The sequence below is a fragment of the Perna viridis genome, chromosome 4 (genome assembly GCF_037379345.1).
Source record: "Perna viridis isolate PV_CMFRI_1.1 ecotype Kerala chromosome 4, ASM3737934v1, whole genome shotgun sequence".
NCBI classification, from domain to species: domain Eukaryota; kingdom Metazoa; phylum Mollusca; class Bivalvia; order Mytilida; family Mytilidae; genus Perna; species Perna viridis.
The window spans coordinates 35,446,581-35,459,741 of record NC_142448.1 but is presented as its reverse complement, the minus strand read 5'-3'; the positions used below and the strand labels follow the sequence as shown (position 1 = coordinate 35,459,741).

Sequence of the window (13,161 nt, the reverse complement as noted above, 5' to 3'; positions counted from 1 at the left end):
AGTTATAAACAAACCAAAATCAATAAAGAATCAACCATTTGTATTATGTAAAATTTAAAATTTACTTTTCCTTGAATTCAAGTTTTATAATTAACGTATTATGTATGAAATTTCTTCAAACAGCATATTATGCTATCAGTTGTAGGTGATGTTGCAAAAACAGGAGCACTTTATCTCTGTTTCGACGTTAGGAGACGCATTTTCAATCACCGCATTTGTAATACGGAAAATTCGAAACTTAAATCAAATTTATGAAGAAACGAACCGAAACATCATTGGTACATATGAAATGGAAATATAATTTAAAAACAAACTTCATGTTTTGTCTCACAATTTTAAACTTAAAAAAATAGAGAGTGATATTTTGAATGATATTGTCATATGAGTTATATAAAAGCTTAACTACTACTAACTTTTCACTTGTTATATATTATACTGATGTTTCAAAAAATCATCCAATTAAGTACATGCATATATCAAACTCCTTGTTTTTGTTACTTTTTAATTTTTTTTTGTCTTTCTTTTACTCTGGGAAGGTAAGCTGTAAACAGAAACCTTATATATGTTCATGAAGGTTGTTTAAGAGAATTGAAAATACCACAAAATTTTGAATAAACTGTCCTTAAAATTAAAAGCAAAACACACAATTAATCGTTTAAATACCTTTATATATTGCCGTGTTTTAGTATCTATTACAGTACGTCGAAGTAAACAAATAATATTGGCTTTTGATGAAATTAATAAATAAATAATAAGAGACATATTTAAGAAATATTGCATTTAATTTGACTTTTAATCATAAGATGCAAACATTAACACTAAATATTGTATCTGCATTGATTACCATCTTTACATTCAAAGTATCATTTCTTTATCTTAATCCATGCCACGTTCCTCGCATGTTAAAGAATCCTGTTGTGGTATTCGATAGGAGTAGGAACATTTGCAGTCCGCCACAGGAGGCTAAATTGCCCGACCTTACCCATCCCTCCCTTTTTCTAGTGGCAATCATAAGTTGTCGACCCCATTATCCTTGTGTCCCATCCCAATTTTCATTTCATCATCATTTCATGTTCATTTTGTCATCCATTTCATGTTCATCGTCTGAATATAGCTGAAATACTGCTGCTCGGACGATAAACCATCAATCAATCATCAATCTTCATCTTAATCCAGGAAAGTGTTTCTGATACAGTTTTCCTCAGGCAGAATAATAAATAACAAAATTCCTCACAAATTCAAGGAGCAGTCTTTATAAGAATTCAGAAGGTAAGTGATTCATGCATATCAAAAACCCTAAAAATTCACCTTTATTTTTTTATTCAGAAACAGTAACGTACCTAATAATTACAAAGTAGTTTTAGTTTTTCATGCGATTATTACACTTTTTTTCGATACCTACAAGAAATCGTAATTGTTTGGTTATCTTGATTTGGTAGATTTGTGTGGAATATGATCAAATGTATGGTTATTCCAAAATACAGATATGAATATGGAACATGTTGATCAAACAAAGACGGTTGGTTCAGTGTGTTTTTTTCTGCACCATGAATCACCTCTATCTTTAGTAGTGCCTGATTTTTATATGGATTGGTAGTTTTATAGTACCGTTTGTTTACGAATATTTCAAATTGAGAAGTATGCTGCACGGTTTATTCCTTTGAGAGTGTTTTCCTCCTACGCACACAAAAGAAATACACAAGCCCGAATCGTCAGTAATGTTTGTTTATAAATACTTTACTTTTAGAACTCCCTCAAAGCATTGTAATTGTCTTCGGCAGGATAACTTTACTAATCTTAGTTAAAGCATTAAGTCCAAGTAAATGTGTTATTTTTTTCACGCATATTTTACATTTAATATTTAGGGACACATCTGAATCATGAAATAAAAAAACAAGATAAAGATATAATGACACTGTATTTAGATTGTTTATGGGTTTGAAAGTAGTTGTCGTTCAATGAGGACCTGTGTCACCGTCACATATTTGTTATCACAAAAGTATCTTCAATATGTATATAAACACTAAGCAAGTTATAAAATACAGTTTGGGTAACACATCAGTTTACCTAGTTCACTAAAGATAAGATATACTGCTGAAACAAATGATAAATTCAACATGCTAAAACTGCAAGAAAAATATCATAACTGTCAATTTCAGGAGATGAACTTCTTCAATATATTTATAAATTATACTATGCATTTTGAATATTGTTTGTTTAAAAGCTATAGACTTCACAAAGTCGGTACCAAACACAATGTAAAGAGACAAAATTGGCTAAATTAAACATGATAATAATGTAGGACAAAATTAATCAAATTTTTCCTTAATAGGAGGTGCCCTTCTCTAACATGTACAATGCATATAAAATGAGTGCCAAGTTCGTTTGAATATTGATTTTACATTTTTGAATTACTTCTAGTTAGCACCTCCTCAGCGGACGGCTACTAGACCTGATTTCACCGTTGGTTAGGTAGGTAAAAAAGTAGTACTTGGTCAATGAAGCAACTTCCACAAGAATACTAGTGTAAATTTTGTTTAAACTTAAATCTATGCAAAATTTTCAATATAAAATTCAAAGAAATGTATTTGTTTTCCAGAGGCTAACCTAGAAATTCCGATAAAAGCGAGGCACTGTCTGGCCTAAGAGAGGCCCACTCCTGTGATTTTTATTTTTTACTAAAATGATCAATCAAACTTTTGAACTGAATGAGGTGCCACCCAAGGTCCCTTTGGATTCGCATTTGATCACATCAAGCAATACTTATTGGCATTGTGCAACATTCACTGTTTTATAAAAAATGTACTTCTAATTATGATGATAACCTTCTGTATATAAATCGTCAAACAGAACTAGTTTTCACTATCAGTTGTAGCTTATTTCACTCTACAAACTTAAACACGTAAACTTTGTTCCAGCATTTGTTATCATCTTCAAACACAACATTTCATTTCAACATCCTTAATTACGCGGAGTGTTTTGCTATGGGTCTTATCAGGTAGATATATTTTGATCATTTTTTTTTTATTTTTTTCGCCATGAATTATATAATTTCTTGTATATATTTCATAAAAAAATTTTATGTAAGGCACTGATTTGATTATATATATCGTTCGTAATATTGCATAGAAAACGAATATTCTTATTGAAAGTTTTGATTACGAGTACGCATAATGATCAATACAAAATTTACTTAAATGTACTGCAACAGTATTTAGCAACATTTCTTTTAGATCAGTTGGTAGTCACATATCATAGAATTGTAACATAGGTCAAATATGGAAATACAAAACATTATCGATTATATATATATTGTAAATTTCGATATGCTGTACACGTGTTCCAAGAACTAATCTTTTATCAGCAGCATTAAAATCAAATATGTAGGAAGAAGATCGTAATTCAAAACTTCGTTGTATAATTGAAGAACTCAAAACCAAAACTAAGGAAATTAGAAGCCGAATCCATCCACGAGGGTCTACCATGTGCAGTACAAGGAATGATGCCTCAGTGTTTAAAGTATTTTGAAATTAGTAATACTGCAAAATTTGACAATTACGATAAACAAAATTGATATAATTCGGGGTCAGCCAAGTCTGACCACTTGGTTGGGGAATACCCTTGGAGACCTTAGGTTCATCGGCAGTGACATCGACCTGGTGGTAATTAAATACGAAAAAATACAAATCATACATATATATTGTAAATTTCTATGTGAAGTATGTAATGCTCTAAAAGAATTAAATGTTTTTGGGGAATCAAATATAACCATTACCAAACATAATGCAACTCAACAGAGTTGTTCATTTTTTTGTTAAGGAATTGTAAAGTAGATTTCTACCAGATCTAATGAGAGTTGGAATAACCAAAGGCAAGTAGGCAAAAATATATAAGTTTGTCCAGCTTAGTTTCAAATAAAAGAAACTTGAGACGTAAAATAAAACAATGATATGCAAAAAATGCATTAGACGGCGATTTCATTACTTGAGTTCTCATTATAACAATACGACAACTTTCTTTTCTTTATCAGTATAATTTTTATTTTGAGTTTACGTTAGTAGTTACCAATTAACACTTCACTTGGATTCTCTCCCACGACTCTCCGTAATGATCAAGCACTGACAGTTCTAATTAAACAGGATAGGAAGCAACTGTCGATATTAACCTATATTTTGTTAATATGGTTACTTTAGCGCAATCTACATGCATAAAATGTAACAGGATGCATTAAAATCATCATTCTGTTACGCATGAACAAACTTTATCAATACTTATCAGTCTCAGAAGGATACTTGTATGAGAGTGACAGTTTCAACAAAGAGACCAGCTCAAGGACTGGGCTTGCTGTAAAACCGATTCAATCCGACTTACACTAATTCTACCTCCGGTTAGTATGGCCTTCCACTAATTCTACCTCCGGTTAGTATGGCGTTTCACTAATACTACCAATGGTTAGTATGGTCAGTCAATTCTAATAGTTATTATTAGACTTTTAAAGATATGTTATTTATGTTTACAATTGCAAGTTGTGTTTTTTGATGAAATTAAATGTTTATTTAGTCATTACACATGGTACACTTTTAATTTACTCTGCACAGTGGAGTCACCCATGCCCTCCACTGTGACTCCAACAAAGTAGAAACTAGGGCAAAATTGCTCCATTTTGTTACTTTTCTATATTTTTTTTTTCTGTCCATAACTGAGAAATGTTATTTAACTGCTAGAACCATAAAATATACCTTGGAATAAAGATAGGGGTAGTAAACTACAGAAAATGTTTGAAATGGTGACTCCACTGTGGCGAGTTTTCATAACAAATTTTGAGTGCTTTCCCAAAATTAATTGTCAAAAATCAGATTTTCTAAAATATAGTAAGCGGGCACGATATTATTGTAAAAAAAAAAAAACAAATAAAAAGTGTACCTTTTTCCGCTCATTTGTTCATGATTTTAATTTTTAAATTTAGCGTTTTTGAATAACACCCAGTTTGTGCAGGGAAGAGAACCCAATCCGGTGAGGACCTGAATCTTTCCGGATAGTTTCAAGCATGCATTTTACATCACTTTACCTTCACAAGTATTGCATCTATTTACGTGCAAATGCTCTACTACCCACAATCAATATTTTCACCAAGTTTCACCTTTTATCTTTAAGTTTAACAAAATTAGACTGGGTCAGTTTTGTGTACGAAACAGTGCACCTCAATCCCTTGTGTGTAGTGCAACCTTGAGAAGGAGATGAATGCACGGTTTTAAACAAAACAGATCTGATTACAGAATAGACTATCGTTTCCACAAAATATAGTATATGTAGACCAAAAAACATTATCTGTGCGCTAATATTTTTCTTCGTTATGAATCACATCTACTGTTGGCAGTGTCTGACTATTTATTTTTTTTCTTAAATTCGTTGAAGGTTCGTTTTATCATAAAATCACATTTTAGTATAACTGAAGTCGGAAATATTTCTTGCATTGCAACCGTTCGGTTATTCACTCACAAAGCATGCAGATTGCATTTTACCGTAGCGTTAATATTTTTTCAGTCGGTGCATAATATTGAATGTTTCAATTACAAATTATTACCACGGTTTGCTTCCTCTTATATTGTACTTTTTCGAAATGCACATTATTTCTTCATATTCACATTATTTCAGCCAAACATTCAGTATAAACGATCAGCTGTGTTTTACCATCAACATTTCCATAGATATATATACCAATTAGTGTTGTATACCCAGAATACCTTATTATAATAAGCTCATTCTACAGCTGTTTAGTGTAATAACTAATTTGTGTGGATAATTATAATTAATCATTATGCAATAAATGCATTTGCCAGATTTTTTACACCTATCACGCACCTTTGAACACATGCTCCCAAGAAAGAGATAAAGTGTATATCGATTAATCTGCATTTCGTTCGTGTTTTAGTGATCAGGTGGGCACAATCACTAAAAAATATTTACAAAAAAAAAAAGATAATTTGAAATTTTATGGGAAAATGTCAACCAAAAATCCGTGAAGTCTTTGCTTTCAAAGAATTAGACATACATTTTTGTATGATGAACTCACTGACAAAAAAGTGCTTTAAACTCCCTAGTAAACCGAAATTAGTTTCGATTGATTCAATCATGACATTTTAAATCCAACAACTTTGATTAATTTACTCTATTTTAAAAACATCTTTGAGATTTTCCTCTGTTCCTTGCTTTTTTCTTACATTTCCGGTTTCTGGTAGGTCAAAGCTGAAAAGGATTCGAGAACAAGTTCTATTTACACTCTAATTTAATATTGGAATTTTTGCAAGAGAAGACATTTGAACATACCTTGGTGACTTCGGAAACTTATTGACCTTTGTATAACTTAACAAAGCGTCAATTTTCGTTGGTTCTGCTGAGATTGCACATCGTTTTATCCTATCTCTTGACATGGCAAGACGTTTCTTGATCGGAGGCGTTGCTGGCTTCAGGATAGACCTGTATTTATCCAGTTCGTTCTGCAATGTTTTTATCAAAGCATCCTTTTCGTCCAATTCGGACTCCAACTCATCAATAAGTTCATCCCGTTGTTTCAGTTCCTCTATCTTGTCACTTAAACAGCGTTGTAGCTCTCTCAATGTGCCCATTTTGAAAAACAATATTTTGCTTTTCAGGTTGAAATTACATATACAAGCCTCTATCCGTAACCACGCATAAATTATTCACCCAACTTTTATTTCATTATCACTTTTCAATGTTTTCATTCATAGTTTGAAGTTAAAAGCTAATGTGTGAACGAACTTGGTCATTCACTGAAGAGTAAATTTTCAAAGACAAAACATCAGATCGCACCAGGTATATTTATTTACCCACACTTCATATAAGTATGGCTCTTATATGACGATTTCCGGATATCCAACTTTATTGAATTACCAAGGGTATTAGCAATATCGTAAGTGGTCAAAGCGCCTGATCGAATTAGACAAAAGGTTCAAGCGCTTCATTGAATTAGGTACATCTCTTCTTGTCGCATGGTAATGAAAATCATTACATTTATGGCACAATTTTCACTTTAAATTAAGTTTCATGTCCACGATATAGTTATGCGGATTACTATCTGTTAGTTCCAATAAACGTAATAATACGATGAATATTGAAATTGCTGAAGTATCACAGTTTTATTGGTGCAAGCTCAGTTTGTCGAAGACCCATAACACTTTTGTTCGTCCAAAATACCAAAAAATAAAAAATCGGATGTGCGGTACTAAACTTTGTCCTCTGGTTTTCTATGCGTTATTCATTGGCTATAGTTCTAAATGAATCATTTGCTTCAAAAAACAACATTAGTGTATTGGAAACACCTGCATTCTACTATCATGTACATTCCTGTAGATAAGATCTGGGATGATCAAACGTTTTGTCCATTTAACTTCTGTACTTTTTTTTTACAATAAAGTTGTATCCTTTGAGAGTGTTTACTATCATTTCGTTTCCTTCATCATAAAACTCTAAAAACACATATTAACATCCATAACAGTTTCTTTTATGTATCTGTAATGCACATCATCAAGTACTCTCTTTTTGAATTTAATCAACTTTATCCATTTTTACTTTCTAAGGTGCATCTAACAGTCCTTAAAATCTTAAATGCAAAAGAAACAACCGCATTCCTTGATGGCTAAAGGCTAAATCCAAACGTACGTTTATAGCCTGACCTGCCGTGTACAAAGAAGATCTGCATTCTTTGGTTTGTATGAATCTAAAAGAACGGGGAAGCTATTCGATACTTTATTAGATAAGTGATTCCCTTAGTTTAAGATAAAGATCGTATTAAAACAAAATTAGATTTCTCTGCTCATCATAGCAAGAATATACATCTAATCGAAAGACACATGTCGGAGTTCTCTCAGCTGTACATAAGGAGTCTTTAATTAACATTCACACCTTATTAATAAAACATCTGCATATTAACATGTGATTTATCAAATCACCCTGCACGTTCGAGTGCATATCGTTAAATATATTAACATCGATACTTCATACGATTGTATACGCGAATTGAACATTTTTCATTCATTGTTTATACATCTAGAGTCTTCAGAAACATGAAAAGGTGAAGGCAAGAAATATAGATTATACACATCTGCACCTGTATGATGCTGCTTTGGTCAGGTAATGGAAAATTCTACAAAGTTTGGTTTTGCCTTTAGTATTCCATGGGATCCACAATCATTGGTTGCCCCTTCCACGGACCATGGTTCATATGTTTCTATTTTGGGTTCAAGGGGTTCTCTGAATTTATGATCAATTGGTCGCTCCTCCTATAGATCATGATGATATGTTTCTATTTGGGCTCATTGTTGTATTATTCACTGTGTTCATGTCCACTTTGTCGCTCCCTTCGATGGATCATGGCCATTTGTTCATTTGTTTCTATTTGAGTCCATGATAATTGGTTGCAGCAATCACTTCGTCTGTATTGACTCTTCCATTTTTTGTCATTGTGGTTGATACGGACCAATGTGATGATTTCTTACTTTTCGGTTTTGACTTTGATATTGTCATTTGTAATACGGACTTTCCTATTGGATTATTCCTTTTTAGCCTTGAGATAACTAGATCGGTAATTTTGGTATACCCGTCGTCTTCGCTGTATGATTTTGGTTTATGACATATTAGTCCTTTATGACAACCATACTTTCGTCCATTAAAATTCGTAATCCATCTTAAGATGACTTAGAATACATGCGCGCGGTGCATTTGTACATTTTTTTAATGTTCTGCATTAGGTCATGACTGTATGGTGGAATACTGTATGTTCAAGAACATACATTTTTTTCTAAAAATTCCTTTTAGAAGATTTTATGCAGTGCTGCATAACTTTTAAACAACACGAACCTAATATACATGTACATTGGTCTTTCGGAACACCAGCAGAGTGAGACAATGCAATTCAAAACTTGGAATTTTGTATGAACATTATATACCATTACCATATTGTTAAAATTTGGTAATAACCCGTTTTCAGGAGTTTAGTAAAGTATTCATTTGCTGAAGTTCAGATCTGGTGTATATTTTCCAATAGGGAGTTTCAAAAACCAATATATATCAATCATTTCAATGCAATAATCCTAAGCAACGGTTTAACTACGGTATTAGAAATGTCTGTTAGACAACTACCCTAGTCATACGAAATAAGACTATAGATATGCATACAAACGCACCGTGTAGCCCTAAAAAAAGACAAATTTTATTTTAATTGACCTCATTGAATTAATACAGTTGAACAAAGCCAACACCCATTAATGTTTAATCTAAAAAAAACGATTACTAGTGTCCAAGACTCAAAGCACTTTCTACAATATTATGAACGAAACATCTAACATGATTTACCCTATAACTATGTGTATATGACATTGGCATCGGAGATAGCTACATTGTTAAACTTGTTTCATGCAGACGTGTCTTTAATTACCCATGAAACATACGGCATGAAATTGAGCGGAATGTTGCGTATAGGCATCTTACTTAAATTCCAAATATGTGTGATCCTTAGACGAGGATGACTCTTGTTTAACTATATTCAGACACATAGTACAAAGTTTATAATGAAGGGTATTTTGTAGAATAAATCCGAGAAAGTGGGTTTCTACAGATACATCTTCAATTATGTACCTCCGTTTGTTGAAATTACTAAATTTCAGCTATTAAAATTACCATATTTGAGGGATATATATTTAAATACGGATTAGGTATAACTAAGGAATCATGGCTACTTACATTAGGTCTCAACGAAATCAAATGACAATTCTTTGAACATTTTTGTTCAAATCGAATCAAATTAAAAAAATAAACGAACTAAATATTTTCAATTTATAGAAGAGTGGACCACCGAGGACCATCATTTGGCCCGTCTTTGGATACTCCAAGCTACGGTAGATCACAGAATACATTTACAATTAGCAAGGCCAGAACCAACATTTAAGTATGGTGTCAAACTCGTCTCGCTTGTGATTAAAATTCACAGGGATCTACCTAGAGCCCCTTAGTAGCAGCATTGATATGATTTGAAATGGATCAAAATATAAAAACCTTGAAAATTACTTTTACAAAAAAAAGAAAATAAAAATCATGAGCTAAAAGCATTTTAATAAAACAACCTCGACTAAAAATACATCCGCAAGTAATTCATTTTTTTCCTTCTGTATTGCACTACTTTACCCGTGTTTATCATTCTGTGAATAGAAGCATAAATTTTGCTATGCCACATAAATCTTGTCTATCGATATAAAAAGTTGTCAGGGTGCATAATGCAATGTGAAATTCTGATTTAATACAAAAACATTGCCACAGTCTCGTCTACATCAATCACTCTCGCACGCGCCATTCAAAATGCAGGTGTACAATGAGATAAGGTTCTTGGATTTTAGCAGAAACTATCATCAACTTTAGAGGTTTTATTGCGTGCAGTATCCTATTACCACTAACTTGTACACTTACGTTCAAGGATCACATACAACCTTTAATTATTTCAGAAAAAAACGTATTTTATGTGAACCAAGATAACACTCTAACATTGCTTTACTTACGACGTAGGCTTTGCAACATATTTTGGCTTTAGCAAGTGGAGCATTGAGCCAAAGTGAGAAGGTTCAGCTGATATTGCAGTCCGCTTTGATCGCTCCGGAAGTTGTCCGTTCCCGTGGTGTGCTTGTTTGGTCACTGGACGTATGATAGAACGGTACTTGTCGAGTTCATTTCGAAGATGGCGGATAATTTCATCCTTTTCGTCCAACTCAGCTTCAAGTTCGTCTATCAGAGAATCTCTTTGTTCCACTTCTTGAATTTTCTCTCGTAACATCAACTGTAAATCTCTTAGAGTCCCCATTTTTGAATTTTAAATTTTTAAAACTTTTGTTAAGTGTCAAGTTTATAATTCCGTATATTCAATAAAAAGTGTAAATAATTTCGTTAGTACCAGTCCAGCAAAACACATAATTACTAAGCAAGCGAAAACTTTTCGTAATTCATCTCCTTAGACGTCTTTCCTCTTCTTTTTTCATCTTCCAGCACACAAGTAATGACACAACTTTCCTTCTAGCCAAATATTGGTACAGAATTTCCAAAGTGAACGTTTCTGCAAAACGTTTTGCTTGTACCAATTCCTGTGAGATTTGAACATATCTGCCTATTGCATCTTTCTGTTTTTTTCTTAGATTTGATACTTATGAACTTTTCCGCGTCTGCAAAATATCGCCATGTATAAACCTCATTTGAAGCATTGCATTTGGCCCTTATTGTTATACAAAAAAAAAACAAGAATACACAACAATAAGATCCGTTTTCTAACTAAATATATATCTCGAATATTTGAAATGTTTGTGAAAAATACAAATCCGTTGAAATAATCCAAGTAACGTTCACATTCTTCAGTTAACAAATCACTTCTTGAATTTTGTCAGACGGTCGCATTTAAAATCGCTCTCAAAAGTCGCGTTTTAAAAAATACATATATACATGTATGCGCCTGAAAAATTATGTATGTTTTTTTTTCCTGAAATCATTACAACCCTGGCACACGTTTTAAGTTTGGGTTTAATTCCACAAACTATTCATCCCAGTTTTTATAATTAACTTTTTTCAAATAAAACCTGCGCTACGATTTTAATCCTGATTCATTGAAAATGTAAACATTCTAATGGCCGATACATTACGATTTCAGGAGAGTTAATCTCGCATGGTCTCCATTATTTTTGAAAATTAGTTAAACTCATTTCACATGTTTGTAGGGGTGATAGCTGTCGGATAGAAACGATTTATTTTATCTTTCTACAAACGAAAATATCACCTTTCATACTAATTGCGCGTGATTTCAAATCTATGCTTAACAGAATGTTGCTTCATCAAATTGGGGCACCTGGTAGTGACAGATATTGTTTAGCTTAGCATCTAATTAGACCCACCTCATTAAGGTGTCAAAATTAATTAGTGGAGAAATATTACAGTTAGATAAATACGGATGTATCTGTCATATCAGTGTCTTTATCTTAAACACTACAGAATCTCTCTATTCAATCATTGTTTGTCCTGTAGATGCAAATGAAAGAAACATAAACTTTGCCAAGATCAAGACATCAAAGAGTTTGATTGTAGGTATATCAGTATATTTAAACAAGACGGCGAATTCAGCCACAATAGATACTATAAGATAAGGTAGGCACCCATTCAATTAAATTGAATGCTAATTTCATCAAAATTCGAAATGAAAACAAACTAAAGTGAAATTAGAACAATTCTAAACAGCTTTTGGAGGATTATTTTTAGAAGTGCAAGTAAAAGTGCACTTTGTGATTGAACCGTGATTGACTGTTTTTCACAATTTTACTGTTACACGCTTCACTGATTTGATGATCCAATTCGATCGCTGCAAAAAGCGAGACAATCCAATCGTTTATGCTAACACAGTGCTAAGTATCTAAACCGTCGTAACGACATCCATTCACTAATACTATAAAAATAAGCTATTATTGAAAAAAAGTTTATTAAGTAGCTGTCTTTGTAAGAATCATGCAAAATCTGGAAAATGTGAAACACCCCAAAAAAGACTACATATTTTTATTTTTGTAATTAAGTTGTTTTATGGGTCTATGCTATGAAATGTGTAATTATTCATTCAAATCTGCCTGCTCTTAAGAGATAATCCACATTGAAAATCCAATAGCTTCTGTTATATTTGAGTGTCATTTACAGAGTTATCTCCCTTTATTTTGAAATCTACAGTGCATTCCATATAATTTTTATCTCCTATGAGCATAGGTTATATGAAAAACCACATGTTACTTTCTGTTTACTATGAAATTTTAAACAAAATATCAAAAATAAAAATATGTAGGCTTTCCAACCATGAATCTCAATTTGGATGATTCTTACGTGGAGTGCTACTTAAGTACCAATTCATATAAGATCCAGACATTGCCAATTGTAGAGTTGATTCATGGTGCAAAAACAAACTTTTTCGATCCACATACGCCATAGTTTTACATAACTATACTCTTCTGCATGCAGATCCGTATTTTGGAGAATATCAAAAATCACGAACCGCAACTTTTTCAAAATTCCAATTTCATGTACGATTTATCATTCATATCTCAAAAGTGCAAAAACTATGATCTGTTATGCGAT

General features: G+C 32.5%; 1 protein-coding gene across 3 annotated transcripts in view; it reads right to left on the bottom strand.

The window, feature by feature from the left end:
* The window catches only part of LOC148619893 (cGMP-dependent protein kinase 1-like), an 83,738-nt gene that overhangs the window by 54,735 nt on the left and 15,842 nt on the right, over window positions 1–13,161 (bottom strand). Inside the window, exon 1 of one of the 3 annotated variants that reach the window (XM_088580287.1) lies at window positions 10,569–11,749. The exons of 1 other annotated variant lie outside the window; for it this stretch is intronic. In XM_088580287.1, the coding sequence (XP_088436413.1) occupies window positions 10,569–10,867 (299 nt within the window). In that variant the 5' untranslated portion in view covers window positions 10,868–11,749. Of the gene's footprint in view, window positions 1–6,327; window positions 7,824–10,568; window positions 11,750–13,161 lie in introns of those variants that run through there. One more of the 3 variants, XM_088580286.1, reaches the window with a different exon arrangement.